The following is a 24210-nucleotide window of genomic DNA, read 5'->3' as shown; positions in this document are numbered from 1 at the left end:
CAAATTCTAAATTAGCAATGACAGCTTGGGAAATTAACCATGTTCTTGTTTTAAGACAAGTGCATGCCTTTTGTCTAAACACATAAATGTTCATATATTATTGACATTTAACCGACATATACAAGAGAGAGTAAGGTTTTGGACTGTGATAATACATCCAAAGTTCAGAACAACCTCATCGACAGCAGTGCTTATCATTGAACTGGCTATTTATTGGAAATTTATCAAAAGACTACTTGGAAATTTTACTTAATACTATGTAAAGGAAATAAACGGATTAATTCCCCATGGGAAAGGAAGTTATTTTATATATTTTTGTAACCAAACAAAAATAATTTTAACAAATATTTATCCCCCCTATTTCAACGCAATAAAAATAATAAGAAATGCATTCTATTCAATTGTAATATTGACTATTTTATTTTTATTTTCATTCATCTGTTTTGTTCACAAATTTTAGTTCAAAGCATGGCATATATTTTAAGGTAAAAAGAGAAAATTTGAGTAATTGAGGACAAAATCTACTGCATTATAATTCATTCAAATATGATACTATATATATTCAAAATACATCAATTCTTATATCTTTAAACTCACGAATGGTATAAAAAGTGACCACTTAGACAATTATTAGATACCATATTCAAAATTGAAACCTTAAGGTTTGGTGTGAAAAAAAATAAAAAATAAAACCACACACTACTGCATATATAATAATTTAGTTAAATCGATTTTATCCAACCAAATTTAGTTTTGTAAAGGAAGAAAAGGGGAACAGTGAAGCCAACTGTATGTTTAATTAAGTTGTTTTAGTTAATTAACAATAATAATGGGGGGAGAATTAACCTTGGAAATGAAAAGGAAGGATAATATTTCGAAATTAAGGGGTAACATGCATTTTATCTAACATTAGGGAAATCGTGCAATTTACTCGCAATTTTACTATTCTTTCTGGCCCGCTTTTTTCTTTGGTTTTCCTTATCTAATAATTTTTTGATGGGTAAAATCTAAAAATTCTACCAATCTTAGTAATTTTCCTCATTTTACAAATCTTCTTTATAGTTTATTTTTTATTGTTTTATATTTATTCCTTTTTAACCAAACTCGGATCTCCTTAGGTAATTTATAAAAATATGTGTTTAACTTTCTAAACATGTTTTTAAATGTTGTTTATAAAGTTAAACACATATTTTCATTTAAAAAAAACTTTCTAAACATGTTTAAAAAAATCATAATTACTCAAAATATCAAAAGCTAGAAACAATATTAGGAGAGTTTATCATTTTCTGAGTAAAATACACTAATTTTTTTGAGATAAAGTTAATTCTGCAGCCATCCTTTTTTTTTTTTTTTTATATACAATTTCTCTATTTAAAAAAATTATAGAAAATATCATAAGTTAAAAAAAAAGAAAAATTGCACCCAAATCCTTTTGTGATTTGAGATATTTATAAAGAGGCCTTGTGATCTAAAAATATTTATGAAAAACTTATTTTTTGGTAAAACACATTATTTAGAGATATTTTTAAATTCTCATGGGTCAAAATGTTTAAAAAACTTCACGTGACTTGAGTTTATTTCATCATTTTTAAGTTAATGGAGTGGTGTCTGTGTAATAAAAGTAAATAAAAAGAATTTTAAAGATATTCTTAAACTATAAAAATTTTCCATGCATATAGCTTAAACTATAGGAGGTAAAAGTGTGATTTACAAAAAGTTAAACGATGAAAATTCGAAATTACGAAAATAAAAGATAAAAGTCGGTGGAATTTATTATTTATTTATTTATTTAGTTCTTTTTCTCAATTCGGTACAGAAGTCTGACGTTCTCCCAAACGGCGTCGCTTGAGCATGGCCGGGGACCAGACGTAGCCGCTTGCCTCGGCATTGCCTTCAAACGCACGTTCCGTCAGATTGGTACTTTTTCTTCTGCTATTAGTTTCCAAAGTCCCAAAGGGCATCCGAAACCCCGGAAATTAATCGTCTGTAAGTTTCTCAGTTCACGAACGCACGGCGCCGATTCAAGGCTGAGCTTTCCTTCCGGCTTCCGCTTTGTCCAATGGAGGATAGCACGTTAAAGTCGCCGGCCGAACGGCCTACCGGAGAGGAAGAAACAGCAGCACCAACACATCCGCCTAAAGAAGAAGAAGGCGGTGGATGGGGCGGTTGGGGTTTCTCTGCGTTCTCCGTTTTCTCAGATCTCCAAAAGGCCGCCGCCGTCGCCGCCGAAGAGATCTCCCGCAATGTAACACTCTCTCTATCTTTGAGTGCATCCAAATTTCATTTCGTTTAGTTGGGGAGAAAAGGGGCTTAACTTTTGTTCCTAGGTTTACTCGATCTAGAGTTGCGAAACGACTCTACGAAACGAGCTTAATTCGGCTTGTTTGCTTTGCTGAGGACATCAAAAGATTTTAAACCGGCAACGGATCAAGCATTAGGTCTCAACAACCCCTTTTCCCTCAATTTTCCGTGTATGGTGCTGTTGTTGGAAACTATGCATTGGGTCCAAGCATTAGTTCTCGTTAACTCAAAATTTAGACAATCTAGAATTTGGATCTGCTTGACGATGTATATTTTCATTTTATACATTTCAGTTCAAATGAACTTATGCTATGTTTAGAATTGGGGTATTTCAAGAGAGAGAGAGTAAGTAATGTTAGTTAAGGGCATACTTTCTACGGATAACCCATCAAAACATGGCAAATTTTTTTTTCGAGAAGTGTGTACTGACTAAATTTTTCTCGTCAATTGTCATTTTGTTTCTCATCTTTTGTCTTTCCTTTTCTTTTCCTCGTACAGTTCCAATTTCAAACACGGCAGGACTCCCCCATCATTTTGGGAAAACATATATGGTTGTAGTACTTGCCAAAATAAAAAGTGAAAAATGTAAGTTGATAGTTGGAGGAACGTAGCAGCTTCTGTTCACTGATAGAAATAAAAATCAATTGGATTAAACTGATAATTCTGTAAACTAGCCTTATATATACATAGTTGTTTGGGCTCGTGAATTGTGAAATTAAGGTGGTTATAGTAAAGTGAAAAGTTATAAAATGTGTCCATCTCATATTTTATAATACTTGAGATGCTTGGTGCGCTATTTTCAATTTTGTTGATTGCCAGTTCATGGATCATGGATGCAGGCTGCAGAGGTTGCTAAGACGGCAGCAAAGAGCATTACAGATATCCAGAATGAGTCTGAAGACTCAGAAACTTCCAAGGAGGATGATGTGGAAAATTCTGCATTAAAAGAAGAAGATGAAGATGAGCATAACGAGCAGCGCAGGGCTGCTTTGGATAGACTAGAGAAGGCTAGTGGGGATTCATTTCTTGGGCAGGCATGTAGTAGATTTAGAGTGTACATTATCTCTTAGATTGTGTTTGTCCTTTGCTGTTTTCTCACAGGTGCTTAATTTCATTGGTAATACGCTCATATGCTCCACATAACTTCAGAAATTTTTAGTTTTGGACAATGCATAATTGAAATTCTACTTTGGTGTGTGTGCATGCTTGCATGCAAAAGGGCTCTTATACAACAAAGGGCTCTCTCTCTCTCTCTCTCGCTCTGTGTTGCATGCGTGTGTGCCAAGGTAGAGGGTGAGGGTCTCTGAATGAAAATGAAGACACTAGTTCTACAATGAGGCAACACCCCCTCTGTTTTTGAAAACATCAATTCTTTTAGGTCCTTAACATTAATTATTTAGACGATTGTTTCAAAGAGTCTCTGTATAAAGTACTCTATGTGTTTGTGTTCTTTAGGGTCACATAACTTGAATTTTGTTTTCAGTCACTTTCTGAAATATTCTGTCATTGGCAAGGACTACAGTTGACAAATGCTTGGCGTGTACATTCTTCTAATTGAATAGCTTTACCATATTTTTGAAGGACCATGTTTACTTGTTATTTTTGGCATTTGGTTTGATGGTACAGTTGTCTAATTGAATTTCTTTACTATATATTTGAATCATCATGTTTACCTAATTACTTTCTTACAATTGAGTTTAAGCTTAACAGTTGTTCCCTACTTAATTTGCAGGGTTTGAAGGCTCTTGACAGTTCTGTGGAGAATTTTGCATCAGGAGCATGGCAAGCATTAGGAAGTGCATTGAAAGGGGGCTCTAATTTTGTTCAGAAGTATGACTGCCTTTAGAATTCAACATTTTCAGGAAATTCTCTTTCTATGATAACTACTAAGTCTTATAAAGTCCTAAGATCCTTGTATTGTACTTTTTTTTTTCTTTGGTTCACTTTTTTGAGATGTCAATCTTTACTAGTTATAGCACTTTTAAAATTTCAAGGATCAAGGTTCTTTTTTTTTTCTTTTCATTTTTTAATGGCTGAGTTCCCTGTACTCGGTATCATCTGCACCTTCTGCTCTAGGAGACAACCTGGGTTCACTGCTCTAATTATTTAGATGATTGGGTAAGAAATGATATATTGGATGGTGATTTTGAGAGCATGATACCTCTTAAAATATTTCTTGGTTTATAGATAGAAATGACTGGAGAGCTAGAATCCCATATGGTGGGATAAAGGGATAAAGGCTTGTTATGTTGTTTTATGTTTAATTCCTCATTGACACTTAAGGGGTGGATGCACAAGGATGGGATGGGCTGCTGGATCATAATAAATATATGGTAGTCATAGCATGCTTAAAGTAGGGGCTTGACAAAAGCTCCAGGTCTAGCCGTCTTTAGGTAAATTATGATACTTGGGCCATCTTGTTTTGGCCCTCAAGTTATTAAAATTAGAAAGGTTGTGTTAAACAGTCTACATGCTTAATTGGCTTGAGTGCTTCTCATAGCTAAGAGGTTTGAAATTAAGTCCTTATAGTTATCACGTTATAAATTCAGCACATTTAATATTTTCTTTTTTAGTAAATAGTATGAAGCATACATATTAATCACCATATATGCACAAGATTTGTGTGTCATCTGGCCTACAAGCACTCTTTCCAAATCTGGGCCTAGATACAATGGGCATAAGGATTCTATCCAGCTTGGCAATATGGGGCTGCATCCAAAGGCCTATGAATCATGGGTAAAATTGGGTGGACTTAACAAGGGTAAGATCAAAATCACCCCTACTAACAAAGATGTTGCAATTCGCAAAGATTTATAGACAAAAAGAAATAAAGGTTTCAATTTGAGAAGAATTTTCCTATAGGGTACTACCTTGCTAAGTGTCTGACTTGTTTTCTTTTCAATTTAGCACATGTTCAATTGTTAAGTTATTTATAAAAATGCATCATCCATACTTAGTAGAATAGTAATAGTAAGACTAATAATAAAGGGCGTTCCAACTTCCAAGTGCACAAGTCTCCCCACTTAATACTAATAATGATAATGTAAATCTTTAAGTTTGAAGTGTAAGTAGTTATAGATGTAGCCAGAGATTATGTGGCAGCTACTGTCATTTTTCTCTCCATAACTCATTTTTGAACACTTAAAATTGTAGGGTAGACAATAATGAATGCTTTGGCTTCAGTCAAAAACATAGTAAAAAGGTGAAACTGGTGGAAGAGGCTCCTGTCTGTCAAATTTAAATGAAACAACTTGTTCAAGAGTTCTGATGATAAAACTTGTTGATGCCTGAAGATCCTGGGGATAATGGTCTGGGCTGTGTGTTTTGGATACCTGCTGCTTGGGTTTAAGATCTCATCTTAGAAATGAAGATACTCCTGCATGGTATACAAAGAATGTCCGTCTTTGGACTATATGTATTCCTCTAATGTATTCTTCAATTCCCTTCCGCCATTGATTGCCAGTCTATTCTCACCTCTTCTCAGCTGTGTAACATGGATTCTGGGATATCTATTAGGCAGCTGAGTTGTTAATCCCAAAAGCTTTGGACATTGTTGAATTCTCGGTTCCTTTTTCTGGTCAATTCTCATGCAGTTATGTTTGTAAGATGTGGCAACTTGACTTCTTTTATGGCATTGCTAAGATGTAGAAACAGATTAATGACTATCTTTGAACCTATTTTGAGTTGAGTATCATTTTGTTAACAAAATGAATTTGGTAACCTCCTTTCTTCTGCAATTTTCCCCCCAGGCTTGAGCATTCTGCAGCAAACCTTGCAGAATCTATACAGCATGGGGGTCTACCTGCGGCTGGTTCTGTTGCCCCATCCATCCTAGAGGTATTCATGACACTTGTTAGATGCATTGACCTGACTATGCAATCAATGCATACTTTAATGCAATAAAGTTCACAATTCATGCATGCATGCTGATATTTATGAATGTTGCTTTAATGCAATCAGGTTCAATTAATCTTTAATTTAAATCATTTCCAACTATCCCCCACTTTATTTTCCAACACTTGGTCATTGTTTTACAGAGTGGAAAAGCTCTTACTGCAAAGGGAATGCAAGTGCTTGAGCTAGTAGGAAAGGAGACCATAGATCTTCTTATTACTGAAACTGGAATTGAAGTTGAAAAGAATTCGGATAAAGCTCACTCACAACATGATGAGGATCAGTTGTTTGAAGAAGTGACATTTGATAGATGTTTCTACATTTATGGAGGTCCAGAACAGTTGGAGGTCACTTTCTTTATTGTCTTGATTGAGTATCTTCCACTGCAATGCACTGGAATGGTACTTATGGCTTAATCTTCTAAATTCTTGTCACTTTCAGGAATTGGAAGCATTGTCCAACCACCACACTCTGTTATTTAACAGAAGAAAAGCAAAGCTGTCATCTGAACAGAAGTCTTTTTACGATGTAAAACTAAAGCAGATGCAACAAGTTTTCAGTTTAGGTTCTGAAATTGATGAAAGCATAACAGAGACAGAAAAAGGAAAGAAAGTGGAGACCGGAACCAAGGGTGTTGCAGACGAGATGAAGACTTTACATGCTTCAAGTGTCAGTAAAGCTGCTGAAATGGCTGCTGGGTAATGTTGCCTTGTCTTATTTAGAAGGGTATCTTCTTTTATTGTCAAGTTTCTATTATTTTTTCATGAAGATAATAATAATATTAGGATTTTAGATCACTGTGTATGTAGATAAATGCATCAACTCATGCTGACTTGTTTGTGTGTGCTCAATTTGAGATCAACCAGTAGAACTCAGAACTTGTGCAACACTTCCTCTAAGGAAAAGAGAAATGTATCTGGCATAAAATCAGTATATTAAAAAAGAAAACAGGCATTAAAGCTTGTTTTGGGAATGCTTCCTCAACTAACTATTGGCTACAGAGGAAGAACGTATCCATGCTTTTATGTGTACGTAGTTTCAAATTGTCAGAAAGTAAACACATATATATTAAGTCTATATACACAGAATAGCTATTAAGGGTTGTTTAGGAATGTGCACTATAGTGCTTTGATATGCGTATAATTTAATATGTGAGTAGATGAATGTTTCAACATGTGTCTGATTTAATATGTGAGGTATATGTATGGAGGAGTCTATAAATACCTAGATATGAGGCTATGTGTTGTAGAGTGGAGTGACATGTGTTCTAAAGTCTTTGGTTGGTGAAAAGGAAAGAGAACCTGTCAAGAAGGTAGTTCTAAGACAAGCTCCAGATAAGCCTGCAAATTAATCTTCTGTGGCGGTTAAAGATATCTAGTTTGTATTTTGATCCTTTTTCCCTTTTGTTTTCAGTCTGTTCATTATGTTTTCTATCTTCTCTGCTTTGTGATATGCTTGCTTCTTTGACCACTTGCATGCATAAGATAGATTAGCAATGGAGATTTGCTATCATACAACTTTCGTATGTATAAGATTTAATGTCAACTATCTTAAAATACTTGCAAATACTTCTTTGTTTTGTAATCTATGTATTAGGCCTTAAAGTAAAAACTTGTAAAGATTTATCTTGTGTTGTTGTCCATATTTTTTGATATAAAACTTACTGGGTATGGGTATGCATTACTTGCTGGGGCAGGGACGGGAATGGGGATGCATGGATAGGGAGAGTGTCCATAGTCCAAACCCTCCACATTGCCATCCCTAACAAGGGTTCACCCACTTAAGGCACTTTTTTTTCAATGCATTTATGTATTCCATATTAAAAAAAAAAGAAAGAAGCCAAAGTGATAACTAAACATAAAAAATGGTGCAATAATGAAAATTTCAAATATATTACCAAAAAAATATTTTTAGAAAATAAAGATGAGTAAATGGTTCTCGAGTTCCCATCTAAAGGAAATGGTATTTGCTTTTAAATGGTGGTTTGCTTGGAAGATTGACTAGATCCTTTAATTGTTCCATAATGGAATGGTGTCATAAACTGACTTCTTTTTCCTGGAATCTCTATCGAGGGACATTTGAAGGTTATTTTAGTGCTTTAAAGGGCAATTTTAAGGAAGATTTTACCTTTAATGTAGGTTGATTCTTGATGTGCAATGGATAAAGTGCAGGGCTCATGAGGTGGTCCTTTAATAAACGAAAGAGATGACATTATCTAGCAGGATTGTGATAATTAATATATACTATAAATGGTACACAACTTCATAATCTTTTGTACATAGGTGAGAAGTGACAACTTGTATAGACTAATGCATTACGCTAACGGATAATATGTGGAGTTTCTTTCCAACTACAAAATTTTGATTAGAATTTTCTGACTACGAAACAAAGAGGACTCTATGAAGCCAAGGAAACTAGGAATTTGAGTCCTACATGAATTGGTAGTTTGGATTCAAATATTTGATGACCTTCCACTTATTTCTTTTATCTTTCAACTCAGCCAAGTCAAGTGTCACGGACAGATGCTTGAAACTTGTATCAGGAGGCAAATTCACCATCTGCTTTACTTAAATACTTTCTTCATTGTTTGCAGCTTCACAAACACACTGGCAGGACTGGCTACAAATGATATAATCCAGAGAACTTCTGGCAGATTGGATTCCCTTCATTCTGAAGGGGTTCATGTATGTTCAAATTTTGGCCTACTGCCATCTTCCTCTCTGCTTCTCTCTTTCTGTCTGTTGATAGTTACTGCTAAATGCATCATATAGTGTAACTGAAAATGCGATTTGTATACTTGTCTATCCAGAGGCTGTCAGAGATATGCTGTCTTGCAGTGACTCAGCTTCTGATGCTTGGGAAATCCATCATATCTAATGCAAACAAATTCCAGGGCCAAGATGTTGATGAGGATATGTTGAATATTGACTGGCCTGAGGATTCCCTTGAAAAAGCAAAGGTGATTAGAATACAGGCACAATCAATGACTGGAAATGTGGAAGCTGTGTGCAACAGTTTTATCATTGGTATGTTCTTCCAGAATTGCATCTTTTGAGTTGCAAGTATTTTAGGTTTTAAGTTTACAGAATGAAGTCTTTTCATTAAATCAACCCCCTTCACCTTCCCACCCACCTAGTGATGGCAATGGGTCTCCCAATGGGTCTCAATTACCCATTTAAAATTAAAACAAGTATAAAAATTGAGATATATGCATAAGGCTTATTTGAAAATGTCAGGTCCTCAGATCTGACAGTGAAATTCTCAGCTAATTGAGAGAACTTCGGGCAGAATTTAGGGAGAAATTGGATAGAAAAATCAGAGAAGGAGAAAGAACAGAAAATGGCTAGTGAGAGAAGTAGAATCGACAGAGAGAAAATCAAGAGAGAAAGAATGTTTCGAAAAATGTATTTCCATTCCTCTTTCGTTCAGCTGGATTAGTTTATATACTAATCCAGCATTGGCAGTAGTTAATGAATTGGCACCAATGAGGCTGCAATTTCAAATGTACAATCTTTAGTAGCTTGCTATCAGTACAACTACCATAACTACCAAGCCAAAAATATCAAACAGACCTCATACAAATATTAGGTTCCTGACAGAAAATTTGTTAAAAGAAGTATGTAAATGCCTAATGGGTCCCAACTACCCATTTAAAATTAAAATCAGTATAAAAATTGGTATATAGGCATAAGACTTGTGTGAAAATTTGTTAAAATAAGTAGGGTTGTCAAACAGGCCAAGCCAACCTAGCCCAGCCCAGGCCCAACCCGTTTCTTACAAACCTGGGCCCAGTTGGCTCATGAGCCTGCCTAGGGCGACTGAGTTGGGTTAGCCCGTTGAACTCCTGGGTTGAGTCGGGCTCAGTCTTGAGAGCCTAAATGGGCCAAATCCAACAAAAGCCCATTGAGTCAGGCCGATTTTAAAATCATTTTCAAATTAATTTAAAAAATGATGATTTTTATTTAATGAAAATGACATTAAAATATTTTTAAACATACAAATTCCACTTACAAGTTAGTAGTTAAAAGTTTGAAAATTCCAGTTAGAAGTTAGTAGTTTTTGCTTTATAGTTTTTAATGATCCAATTCCAATTACACTTTAAAATTATTTAATTAGTATAAATATTTGAAAGTTATAACAAATATTTTTAGTCATTTTAATAGTTTATTTGAAATTTGACACATTAATATTGTATAACTGATCATATGGATAATGTTTATGTACATTTTATTGTCATTATGTTGTGATGTCTTTTTTATAATATATAAAGTAGACTTATCAAAATTATATATCAAAAATTTAAAATGAAAGTTGAAATATAAAATATTATAACTTTTTGTATTTTTAAAAATACATTTATTAAGGCTGTGCCCAACCGGCCGGGTTGGTGAGCCAGTAGGCCCAAGCTGAGTCAGGCTTTTTCTCGGGCTGGGCTGCGATCCCAACCTGGCTGGGCCCAGCTCGGCCTGACCTACCTAGTGAGCTGGGCCTGGCCCATTTGACAACCCAAAAAATATGTAAATGGGTGACCCATTGCCATCCCTATACCCACCCACACAAAAAACAAGTGAGATATGTATTTCTATATGTATTTTATTGCCACACTGGGAAATATGAAAATGAATAATCTTTTTTTTTTTTTTTAATCAATGATTGCCAAAGATATTGAAACTGAATCCAGAACTCTTTGTGATGCAGCATCCTAAAGAAGAACAAAAGAATGAACTCAAATCTCAATAATCAAGGATACCTTCAATAACATCCTAAACAACTAAATATAGGCAACTAATATATATAATCCTACTCTAATTAGGATTCTAGTAGATTTACAAAAAAAAAAAATTAGGATTGTAGTAGATGCAATCCCAATCTAATTAGGATTCTAATGGAACCTACTAACTATAGAATAATCTAAAAGAAATTAGGAAATAAAAAAATAGGAAGTAAACAAAAGAACTAAAATAAATAATACTCATTCCTAATATTTACACCGTCTGACATCACTTTGACTATGTGTGGCCACATATGTCTTCTACTATTTTCCATGGTTTCTACATGCATTGCTCAATGATTAAGCTTGTCTTGCTAGTCTTACACTTGCCTGTATTTTGATGGTCCGGCGAATGTAAGGTTTGAATTTTGTGATGCCAAAGCAGCAAGTTCCTTCTGGTTGGATAATCTTGGTAGTCTCTTTTCTTTTATTCTGCTTCTGCCCTGATGAGCATTAAGGTGAATAGGTGCATGGAACTTGGTTTGCATGGGATTTTGTCCAGAGTTTTGTCCGTTGCATCAATGATTGGTGATCTCTCTAGTTCTTAGGTGGCCAGATCAGTTTAAAGTTTGATTAGTTAAAAAATGACATGGAAGTCCTTCATTGTTGAGAATTAGCTGGCTAGAGATGTTGGAACTCTATTTATCTAAAGTTACTTAAAATATGTGCAAGATGCTCGTTCGACATTAGTGAGGGAGCTTACACAAGCCATGCTCTGTAGAATACCATCCTATAGATAATTTGTGTTGAATACGACAACAGATCACTTTACTTTCTTCCATGTCTAAACTATTATGGACACTTCCAAAATATGGAACAAGTTTATTTTACTTGCTAGAACCAACTTTTGAAGTTACCATTTCTCAAACTATGTTAAAGATTATGGTTAGCATGCTCTTTTACACTTAATTTACAAGACTTTGCATTTGTGCATGTATGCATTTCCTCCATGCCTAAATTTTGGTAAGTTGTTCCATTCTAATGTAGCATCTCTGCCCTTCTTAGGTGCATAGTTATTAAAGGCGCGCCTAGGCGCAAGGTGCCTTAAGGCGCCAGTTTGGCGCCTCGCTTGGGCTGAGGCGAGGCGGTTTCAGCAAGGCGCTCGCCTTGCAAGGTGAGGCGCTGAGGCGCGAGGCGCGCCTCATGAAACTCGTGGCCTGCATCCTCTCTTTCTTTCCTCTCCAGCCTCCCCTCTTCTCAGTTCTAGCATGCATACATCACAACTTATTTACATTTCGTCCACATTTTCTTTTATTTATATTTTACCTTCCATTTACTTTAATACATAAATGTAAATAAGAAAGTACCCCCCATTTGGATTCAATAAAAATATCTAAAAAATCAAAATCCATAACAATAAAAAAATAGAATTTTGGTTTTAGTACAAACTCAGGATTTAGTGATTTTACCATCCCCAAAATACATACCTACTATTTCTTGAAAAATTCATTAAAAATCATTTTAACAACAATGACTATTAGCTATCAAAATACCGGGAGATGGTTTTTCAAAATGAAAACATTTTCTTATATGTCTCCTTATAATGCGTTAATCTTCCAGACTTAGAAAAAATGCGCTAATCTTTCAGACCTAAAAAAATAGCATTTTTCAAAATGAAAACATTTTCTTGATTGTGGACTTATAGTGTTTATTGATTGTGGAGAATACTAAAGCTATTCCAAAATGTCCTCCATCAATAAAACAAGAGATTAGAGAGTACATGCAAAAGAAGAAAAATAACAAGGATGAGCAAATTGCATGATGAATGAATCAACTTTGATGTTGTTAGTTTAGAATTTGAAGATAATGAAACATTAATGATATGCATGACTTATTATTGATAATTTGATAGTTTTTTATGATTTTACAAGATTTTGAGTTTTTTTTTCTAAAAGGTGCGCCTCGCTTCGCAAAGGCGCGCCTCAGACTCCAGGACCTTTTGCACCTCGCTGTGCCTTGCGCCTTTCAGAACTATGCTTAGGTGGTTGCAGTAATTACTAAGTAGATTCTTTGAAGATTCTGCAATTATTGTTTCATAACTACTGGGTCAAATTTGAGTCATCAATATTCGTAATTGCAGCTTTGTCGGTTAACATGCCTTCTGTTTAAAATATTTAATTTGGGGTTATCTAAAAAAAAATTGTTTGCCTGTGTTGGGGAAATCTTAAGTGATGACTAATGGTGTAGATGATCCCTAGTATCACCCACAATTAGTTAACATCATTATTGTTTTCACGGAATTCTCTTGATGATGCCATTCAAGTGTTCCATATCCTTCGCACAGTGTTGATTAATTTGTCTTTATCCCACAAATCTATTGACCTTGACATAGTGAACTCAGATATCGGCAATACCAGCTTTCTGAATATTAATTACCTATTCTTTTCTCTAGTTTGGCAAGGGGTGTATTTGGAAACTACAATATTTTTTTGCCCATCTTGCAATAATAGTGTAAGTTGCATGTAAATACCAAGTTTCTGAAGAAGGTAATGTCATGTGTCGCGGGTAAGGAGTGGGTGTTAGTGTAATTGGGCTATACTAAGGGTAGTAAGTAGTATATTAGAAAGTTTGCATTGAGGAGTTGTAAATTGTTTGTTGTTGCATTATGGGGTAGTACATTCCCAGCAACGACAATCTATTACGCACATGGATGAGTGGCTCAACTATATATATCAGCTAACCAGCTCTCCAATGATTATGAATGAATATTCCCAGAAGTTTTTATTCTCTCTCTCTCATTCTTTCTACTTCTTCTCTTCCCTTCTAATTCTTCTCGGTTAACGTTTTCAATCGCTCAACCGGACAAATCAAACGGTCAGGTTCTCGGAAGCTGACATTTAGTATCAGAGCAGTGTCCTTGGGCGCAAACAAAATAGGAGAAGGTTATCCATATGGCCGAAGGAACGATGATGAAACAGATGGAGTCTCAACTGCAGCAAATGGCCACAGCAACGGCAGAGATGCAAACAAGAATGGGAACTCTTGAATCCTCAATTGGAGCAGGGGTGGATGCTCAGATTGATCAGGCCATGAAAAGGTGGCGGGGTGAGAATCGAGAACAGAACGCTCAGTTTCATGAGCAAGTGATGGAACAGATGCACCAAATCATGAGGATGTTCTCAACCCAACAGCCGGTAAGACTGTCGGCTGATTTTCTGCAGAGGGAGCAGTCAGAACCCATTCTTCAAGGAGTAGGAATGAAGCGCCGACCATTAGGAATGTCGGAATTTGAATTTGAGATGGAGGGAACATGCAATAATATAAGGGAGAGAAGAGCAGGAGCTCAAGCAGAACGTTATCAGCCGAGCTTCCCAATACCCGAATTGGAGATTCCACTCTCCGATGGAGAAAACCCGAGATGGTGGGTAAGGAGGTGTGAGCGTATGTTCGCCCTGTATCAAGTACAGGAACAACAGAAGGTCACCTTGGCCTCTGCTTACCTGAACGATATGGGTGATGCATGGTACCAGGGATGGCTCGCAGTGAAAGAAAGCAGCCTGTGGAATGAGTTCGCTGACGACCTATGTGAAAGGTTTGAAGATAGGAGTATGCGAGATATAGTTGAAGAATTCAACAAGCTCAAACAAATGGGGTCGGTGCAGACCTACCAGCTCAAGTTTGAGGAGCTGAGGTCCTTAATGATGGTACACAATCCCTATCTATCAGAAGAGTATTTTGTATCGAGTTTTATTAGTGGCTTGGGAGATGAAGTGAGACCCATGGTAAAAATGATGCAACCAACGATAGTGAGGCTAGCCGTAGAGAGTGCAAGGTTGCAAGAAATGACGATCGAAGCATTATTAAAGAGGCAGCGCAATCAAGTGAAAGAAGTGATCTCAAGAGGATGGCAGTCTAGTAACAGGACTCAAGGAAGAGATATGGTGCACAGTGGTAAGGGGGTCCTAGCATTACCTCCCCTAACCCAATGAATGGAGGAGGGTTAATGGAACAGAGACGCCAAGCGAACTTATGTTATAGGTGCGGGGATAGATACTTTTTGGGATACAGGTGCAAACAACAAATCCTGTTACTGGAAGGGGAGGATGAGGAAGAACTCGCGGATGAGACCTTGGAGATGCACGAAGGTGATCAAGGAGAGATCTCTTTACATGCACTAAAGGGATTGGCACACAGCAAGATCATTAAGGTAGAAGGGCGAGCTCACCAATGTTTACTAATGGTACTCATTGATAGCGGAAGCACCCATAGCTTCCTGGATGAAGGTATGGCAAAGAAATTGGGGTGTGAGGTCTCGAATTCTCACCCCCTTTCGGTAACAGTAGCAAACGAATATAAGGTATTAAGTCAATCCTCGTGTCTGGGATTCTGTTGGGAGATGAATGGGGAAGAATTCGTGGCAGATTTGAGGTTGCTGAAATTGGGGGGCTATGATGTGTTTGGGGTTGATTGGATGAGAGGAGTGAGCCCCATCAACTTTGATTTTAACAAGATGGAGGTGACCTTTGAGAAGGATGGAAAAATGAGGATACTCAAAGGTAGCCAGGAAGCAGGTATGTGTAAGATGATAACGGGAAAGAGACTTCAACGATTGCTCAAGAGCAAGTTTTCCCAAGTAGCACAACTATTTTCCATTCAAGCCTTGGAAGTCTTCGAGAAAGGATAGGAGTTGGAAGGAGAATTAGCCATTACAGTGAGTAGCCACTCACATGACCAGTAGAAGGTACGCGAAACTAACTCTCTTAACATGCTATTACTTGAGTTCAAGGACCTCTTTTTTGAACCCAACTCACTTCCTCCTAGAAGGCCCTGTGACCATACCATAAATCTCAAACCCAATTCCGAACCAGTGAATGTGAGGTCCTATCGCTACCCTCCTAAACAGAAAATTGAAATAGAAAGACTCATTAAAGACATGCTACAAAAATCGATTATTCAACCCAGCCATAGCCCTTTCGCGTCTCCCATACTACTTGTCAAAAAGAAAGATGGTTCATGGAGATTTTGTGTGGATTATAGGCAATTCAATGCCATAACCATCAAGGACAAGTTTCCCATACCCATTGTAGAAGACTTGCTTGATGAGTTGAAGCATGCATTAGTTTTCACTAAGCTGGACCTTAGAGCAGGTTATCACCAAATTCGAATGGAGCCTCGAGAGATCCCTAAAACTGCTTTTAAAACTCATCAAGGGCACTATGAATTCAAGGTAATGCCCTTCGGACTCACTAACGCCCCAGCTACATTTCAAGCATTAATGAACCAAATATTTGAACCCTACTTGCGTGAATTTATTCTAGTCTTTTTCGATGACATTCTGATCTATAGCCCAACCTTTCTCGAGCACCTAAACCACTTGAAAACTACCTTTGAGGTCATACGACTCAATAAATTGTATGTTAAGGAGTCCAAGTGTTCCTTTGCACGAAGTCATGTGGAATATTTGGGCCATATAATATCTAATGCAGGAGTAAGCACCGATCTTAGCAAGGTAGCAACCATGGTGGAGTGGCCGAGGCCTCAAAATGTCAAAGGATTAAGGGGATTTCTGGGGTTGACTGGCTACTATCGTTGGTTTGTCAAAGATTACAGAATTATCAATCGGCCACTAACGGAGTTGCTGAAAAAGGATGGTTTCCAATGGAACGACAAAGCTGAAGAGGCCTTTGCCAAACTTAAAAGGGCTATGAGTGAGGTGCCAACATTAGGCTTGCTAGATTTTGACAAGCCATTTGTATTGGAGACTAACGCCAACGCTTTTGGAGTTGGGGTTGTACTAGTACAGGAAGGAAGGCCTTTGGCATTTCTCAGCAAGGCATTGGCTCCTCAACACCTCGGGTTGAGCATTTATGAGAAGGAACTGTTGGCAATATTGATGGCTGTAGATAAATAGAGGCATTACCTAGAAAGAAGTAAATTTGTGATCAAAACAGACCATGAAAGTCTAAAATTTGTACTTCGACAGAAATTACATACACAATTACAACGGAAAGGGATGACCAAATTGATGGGATTGGATTATGTAATCCAATACCGGAAGGGGAAAGAAAACCTAGCTGCAGATGCCTTATCAAGGTATCATGAAGAGGGGCATTTTGCTGCCCTCACAGTGGTGGTTCCAGACTGGCACCGAGAAGTGGTCTCGAGCTATGAAACGGATGAGAGCATTCAGGAGCTGCTACAACAACTAATGGTGGATCCTAATGCTAAACAAGGGTATACCTTGACCGACGGACTTATTCGAAACAGAGGAAGGTTGGTGATAGGAAAGGATGAGAATTTGAAGAAAAAGATTGTGGAGGCGCTGCACAATTCTCCAATAGGAGGACATTCCGGTATAGTTGCTACCTATCACAAAGTTAAGCAATTCTTTCATTGGCCGGGGCTAAAAAAATATGTGATGGACTTTGTGCTAAGTTGTGATGTCTGCAAAAGGTGCAAATCAGAATTGGTGGCCCTCCAGGGTTGTTACAGCCATTAAATATACCAGGTGAGCATTGGGAAAGTATCTCAATGGATTTCATTAAGGGTTTACCCAAATCAGAAGGGCGTGATTGCATAATGGTGATAGTGGATAGATTCACCAAGTATGCTCACTTCATAGGATTGACACACTCTTACATAGCTCAAGAGATAGCTAAAGTGTTCCTATACCAAGTGGTGAAGTTACACGGAATTCCCAAGGCTATAGTGTTGGACAAGGATAAAATTTTTACTAGCCTATTATGAAAGGAATTGATGGAGTTATTGGGAATCTGACTCAACATGTCGACGGCCTATCATCCAGAATCTGATGGCCAGACTGAAAGAGTAAATCAGTGTTTAGAGACATACTTAAGGTATGCTTGTTTCCTACAGCCGAAGTTCTGGCATAAGTGGCTCGCGTTGGCATAGTGGTGGTATAATTCCAACTACCACAACTCCATAAAGAGATCTCCTTTTGAAGCCCTATATGGGTACAAGCCGACCTTACTGCCAGATCTGGGAAACTCCTCGACTGTGGTAGCCTTGGATACCTATCTTCAACTGAGGCAGCAAGCTTTCCAGACAATCAAAACAGAATTGGCCAACGCTAGGAATTGCATGAAACAGTTTGTTGATAGAAGGAGAAGTGAACGGGAATTCCAGGTGGGAGAGTGGGTCTATTTGAAGCTCCAGCTGGGCCATTTGAAAGCCCTACTCGGGAAGCCTAGTTCAAAGCTTAATACGAGGTTTTATGGACCTTTTTTGGTACTAGCTCGAGTAGGAAATGTGGCTTATTGCTTACAGCTACCAGATAGCTCCAATATACATCCGATCTTCCATGTATCATTACTTAAAAAGGCAGTGGGGTAGCAAGCTGTCAATCCAGTGTTACCTCGTTTTCCAGATCCAGATGACAGTCGAAAGGAACCTACAGCTATAATTGACAGGAGGGTGATCTACAAACAAGGGGCTCCCATTGTCCAAGTGCTTGTGCAATGGTCTAATCTACACCCTGACAACAATATTTGGGAATACCTTCCAGATATTCTCAAGCAATTTCCTAAGGCAGCCGGTCTTCTCAACATTTCTTGAGGACAAGAAAATTTTGAAGGGACGGGTAATTATCATGTGTCGCAGGTAAGGAGTGGGTGTTAGTGTAATTGGGCTATACTAAGGGTAGTAAGTAGTATATTAGAAAGTTTGCATTGAGGAGTTGTAAATTGTTTGTTGTTGCATTATGGGGTAGTACATTCCCAGCAACGGTAATCTGTTACGCACATGGATGAGTGGCTCAGCTATATATATCAGCTGACCAGCTCTCCAATGATTATGAATGAATATTCCTAGAAGTTTCTATTCTCTCTCTCTCTCTCTCATTCTTTCTACTTCTTCTCTTCCCTTCTAATTCTTCTCGGTTAACGTTTTTAATCGCTCAATCAGATGAATCAAACGGTCAGGTCCTCGGAAGCTGACAGGTAACTGTCAAGACCTAGTCTTGAACCTAAGGTTTTCAGGATAGAAATGAGAGAGAAGAATGGAAGAAAGAACGGAGAGAGAACAAAGAGAAAGTGGAGAGGAAACAGAGAGAAACCAGGGAGAGAACAGAGAAAAAATTGAGAGAGAAATGAGAAACTGAATTCAATTCTTAATTGATTCTCCAAACAGGGTGGTTAGTTTTATATATAGCTAACCAACCAACAGTTACAAATCAGTTACAACCTATAACTGATCCTTTGCAGAAATAATCTGCGACAACTGATATACAAAATACAATTCTACAGCCTACTTTAACCTACGAGCTTGACACTAACATGGCGAGCTAATTAATTGTGGTAGATGCCGGAAAATTGAAGATGAGTAAGGTGAAAAATGTAGTAATGTGATTGGGGATAGAGAAAGGGGCAAAAGTATATTTCGTGAAGGTCTATTAGAATGTCATATCCCCTAAATTGAAACTAGAGCCCTGAACACATAGAGGGTATAGTCAAGTCGTAGGATTACTTGGCCAAAAAAAAAAAGGTCCTAGGATTAGGTCTGTGAAGGATAAGCATAAAATGAAACAGCTCTGGGCATTATCAACTGCATCAGAACTCAAGTGGAATTACATTAGACCATCCTGGAACAAGTTTTGACCACAAAGTCCTTTCCTAATTGGTGGAAACTCCATTTAGATTAGATAATAGCATGATGTCTCTCTCCAAGGCTAAACTGGCCTCCTTGCACTCAAGACACATTTGGGTATTTGTGTAAAGGCAAACTTTTGTCTTAAATAGCCAAAGTTAAATGATCCCATGATTCCTGCTTGTTTCGTAAATACTGAACAATCTCATAAATCTCAGCTTTGCTTCCCGAATTGGGTTATTCTTAATCGGTATGCTTGTTCACTCTATTCCTTGGTCAATATTTGGTTCCCAAGGTTGTTTGTCCAGGCATTAGGAATCCTATTCTGTTGACCTTGATACAATCACATTTTCAACAAGATAGTGATCATTTTTGTTCCTTCTTCAGGCTGACAGAGGGAGACCCTTCCTCGGGCATATCACACTGCCTTTCATGGTTATTGTATATATCTAGAATATTCTTGTGGGAATTGCACATGCACATGAGGTTTCACATTTCAGCCAATTGCTCAACGTAGCAACTTCTGAGGATGGTTCCCAATCATCAAAACTTGGAAAACAAAATAATAAAGCAGAAATATTCTGGATATAGATAAAGAAAGGTAGAACTGGGTAGAAACTTGGGTGGGTTGGTTGCTTGTGAGATCAAGGGGAAGGATGTGCGCTCAATTGGTCAGAGAAACATGCTGTGTGTTTTGAAACCATACCAACTTGAAAGGGGAAGAAAACAACATTTGCTTGCTAAAAGAATAAGAACAACCAAAACCAAATGATTAATATGTAACAACCGGCAAGAAGGATGCTTCATGGGCATTTCAGATGCATCTTCTGATAATCTTAGTTCTAGCAGAAGGAAGATTTTCTGAAAATAGATAAAAGCTGACATAATGATTCAGGAGTTTGCTGCTGACAATTTCTCACGATCTTTCAATCGGACTGTATAATATTCCGTAATCCAGAAGCTGGAGTATATTAAATTTGTGTTTCTAATACATGGTCGTTGTTATGGAGCTGTTTCCTTTTCTGATTTGGTTTTATATTTCATATCATGTGAGGAGGTTTACATGAAAGCAAAAATGTTTCTTCTTCACTCAGTGGTTGTAATGGTCTATCTTGTTGCTCAGGCATATCTGAGGTAGCTGAAGCTTACACGGCAGCTATAAAAGGTGCCACTAGTGACCCGAAAGATGTTTTGCAGAAACCAGTGCAGGAAAAAGCCAACACCTTCACCTCGAATATTCGTGCTGATTGTACCACAGCCGTTGGTAAGATTCAGGACGGGCTCCAATACCTGTCTTACGTAGTTGTTTCAACCTCCATGCCTTCTGCTTGAAGTTTTAATTTTTTTTTATATCTTTGCTGGCACACATCCACCATAATCCATCCCTGCCAGAAGATAACATTATTATTTCTGGTTGTAAATAGCTGCGTGCTGAGGTGGGGCTTGATTCGGATTAAAATTCCTTCATGCCCCTGCTGCTATGTTCTCTAACTAAGACAGGGAAAGACAGGCTAGGCTTCTAGTTCCTGCCATTGTTGGACTTATCTACAATTAGGAGCTGGTGAAACAGTCCTTTTTTCATCATTTATACAGTGGGAATAGACCTCCCAAAAAAAGAAGATTTGGCATATATTGTGAAGATGATGAGGTTTATGTTGTGCATAATGTTTTAACCCCAATTACTGGTAAACTTTGAGACACATTTGGTGATTGATGTAAGCATACATATTTACTGCATTTCTGATGGGTGAAAAAATCTTATAATGATTAGTTGACCATTACTATCTAACTAATATTATACAAATAAGATTTTATGTTACAAACTATATGACTCATTTATATGGGTAATGTTTTACAAGCGTATGCTTTTTTTTTTTTTTTTTAATAATTTTTTTTATATTGGATGATGTTGCCTTGCTTTTTTGTTTGTATAACATGATCAGTTTTATTTTGATTATGACTTGACAATGAATAAGAATTCACAAGGAGAGTTTAAGCGTTTGATATGTTGTTATAGTTATAAAAAGAAATATGATTGCCAAGCATGCGTTCAATTCTTTGTATATGTAAAGGATAAAAGGCTGCTTCTCTGACGTGGTTGCATACTTTATTTATCATTTCGTGTAAAAATTTTGTTTTTATATAGTATTAAATATTAATCAGTTAAAAAGGTACTACTTAATTTCAAAACGATGAACTCTTGTCTCGGATACATTACTTGATTTGTAGTGCTACAATTGAATCATTTTAGTAATTTTTAATTTTTTTGGTATCAAAGTTCTAAGGATGTATTTTTCTTGTCTTGTTTGGGAGCAAGGAAAAAACTTTGTCTGTAGAAAGAATTTAATTGGCTGGGCAGCGGGCTACCTTGGAATATGCAAAACAAACACTAACAGTAAGAATCAAGGAGGTACTGTTGTTTCTGGACTTTTTTAGTTTTTCTTTTCATTTTCGTAGGTGATCACGATCGTCGATCCCATCCCGGGAGGGCTATAACTCAAATTCTCATCAAACAAAATTCATATAATTAATTTAATAAACAAATCAAACAACTGTAAGCACCCTCCCCTGGAAGACGAGAAGGCCAAAGTACGTGTTTATATCAAGGAAGAAGGCCAACGTAAGGGACTGCAAGATAATTAACAAAGCTGCCATTTACGCCTGCCGGCGGCGACCAGCTTTGATGCATAACTGTGTCCACTGCTTCGACGAAGACGACTACGCACTCCACGGCCAGCTTTATCACTTCCATGCAAATTTCCAGTTTCTTTATCACCATCAATGACCTCTCTGCGATAATATATTGCTGCTTCTACCCAGTGAGAGACATATATATATATATATATATATGTGTGTGTGTGTGTGTGTGTAGCAGTCCTTGCCTGATCAGACAGTGATCAGTGATGAACTTTTATTAAACTGGCCTTTGGAGAGCCCAAGGGACACATTTTAAGTCATCCCCATCTTGCCACCTCATCCTCTTAAGACATTCTTACAGAATTTTTATACAAAAATTATACCATTAATTGTTGCTAATTCATATATATTTTAATTAGGCACTAATTAATAGTATTCTTGTAACAATATTGTTTATGAGTTAGTTTAATAAGTTTCCTTAATTATTCTATCTACAAATTGCTACCTCTCCTTCTCTTTAATTAGTTTATGCAAGTAAACTGTCAATTTCATGGAAATATATATACATGTATATGATTAAATAAGAGGTTTGGGGCATGCATGGTGCCGGCGCGTACAATAATATTGGTAGACAGCCGAAACCATACATCTATCATCTAATGTCCCACTTGGAAGTTGCGGACAAGGCTGTTGGCGCTGTTGCATGGTCCACCATGAACGTGACCTTTCCCATAAAATAGCAATTAGCATCCACTTGTGCTTGCAGGCATAGAAAAGAACTATATGGCGTTACACTTTAGATCATAAACTAAAATGTGGATAAAGTTTAATTATTGTAATTCTTTTGGTTTAATATAGGCAAAGAACTTCTAGATTAAACGTGCTTGAAATGAAAAAACTTAAAAATTGGTGACCCCTAAGAAGTTCGCGTAGGTTTATTAAGATAAATTGTTCCTATTTTTCTTATCGCTTGATGTGAAATTTTATAAGCACCCGTCTTGACGAGCGATTTGTAGATACTATTTTTTAAATTATTAAAAAATAACATTATCTTTAACTAATTATATATATCACAGTGTCGAGCATCTATATATGATCCTATTCTCATTTCTAATTGAAAATATATGTGCATCCCATTATTACTTTACATTATTTGATGTCACTTTTCTTGGATTAATAAATATTAATTAATTTTAATGATGGATGACAAAGGTGGGTTTGTGACATCATCATTTTTATTTTTTAGTACTTAGGCAGAGGCTATTAATATTTTAATTAGTGATTATCATTACGTGCCAGAGGTACTAGCCTAATGGGGTCAAGCTCCAATATGGACCACACCACAGGTTTTGAATTTGAATATTTTAGAACCATTAATTTAACCCCCAACTTATCAATTTGTTAAAATCACAAAATACTTTTAGAAATCATTAACTCTTGCTATTAAATAATATCTTTACAAATGAATTGGATGCTGACAATTATATAGCTTTTAATTACCACCTTATGTATATTCCTCAATTTGTGTTCATTGGCTAGCAATGTTCCACAATATTCCTTAATTTTTTTCCCAAGTTGTCAACTAAAAGACTATCATCCATATTATTTTTATTTTTATTCAACTAATCCAGCAAGTCATCATTTAACAATAAATTTAACAGTTTCTAACTGTATGCTATAATTATAACAATTTTAACAAATTCAATTCGTAAATTGTTAAAATTAAAAATTTATTTTAAAATTATGAAAAATCTAAAATTTTATTTTTTTTTCATAATTTGCCCTTTATATAAAAGAAGGGTGAAAAGGTGATTCAAAGTTTCAAATTTATCTTATTAAGAAATTTGGAAAAATAGAAGAAACCCAAATTTTACTTCCCGGCCCATTTAGCATGGGCTCCCCAGTTAGGTATTTATGGGCTGTGCATGGCCCGAATTTTACTTCCCGGCCCAAATTTATCTTGTTTTTTTAATAAAATTACTTTTAATTCATACCTGTTTTTTTACAGTTTAATATAAAAAATATTTTAAACACCCTTAATAATAATCCATTTAAAATATTTT

At 36.6% G+C, this 24210-nt stretch overlaps 1 protein-coding gene across 1 annotated transcript; it reads left to right on the top strand.

Annotated features, from left to right (window-relative positions):
- Positions 1-1913: 1913 nt before the first annotated feature.
- LOC127807854 (uncharacterized) lies at positions 1914-21247 on the top strand. The gene is made up of 9 exons (XM_052346017.1): positions 1914-2245; positions 3141-3335; positions 4034-4131; positions 6051-6138; positions 6339-6542; positions 6637-6893; positions 8789-8879; positions 9005-9221; positions 20634-21247. Exons 1-9 carry the CDS (start codon positions 2060-2062, stop codon positions 20840-20842), a joined length of 1545 nt encoding a protein of 514 aa, XP_052201977.1. The 5' UTR covers positions 1914-2059; the 3' UTR covers positions 20843-21247.
- Positions 21248-24210: the final 2963 nt, after the last annotated feature.

This window comes from Diospyros lotus, chromosome 1 (assembly GCF_014633365.1).
Source record: "Diospyros lotus cultivar Yz01 chromosome 1, ASM1463336v1, whole genome shotgun sequence".
Lineage (NCBI taxonomy): Eukaryota > Viridiplantae > Streptophyta > Magnoliopsida > Ericales > Ebenaceae > Diospyros > Diospyros lotus.
The sequence above is the reverse complement of the archived record's forward strand: the minus strand, read 5'-3'. Positions and strand labels throughout refer to the sequence as shown.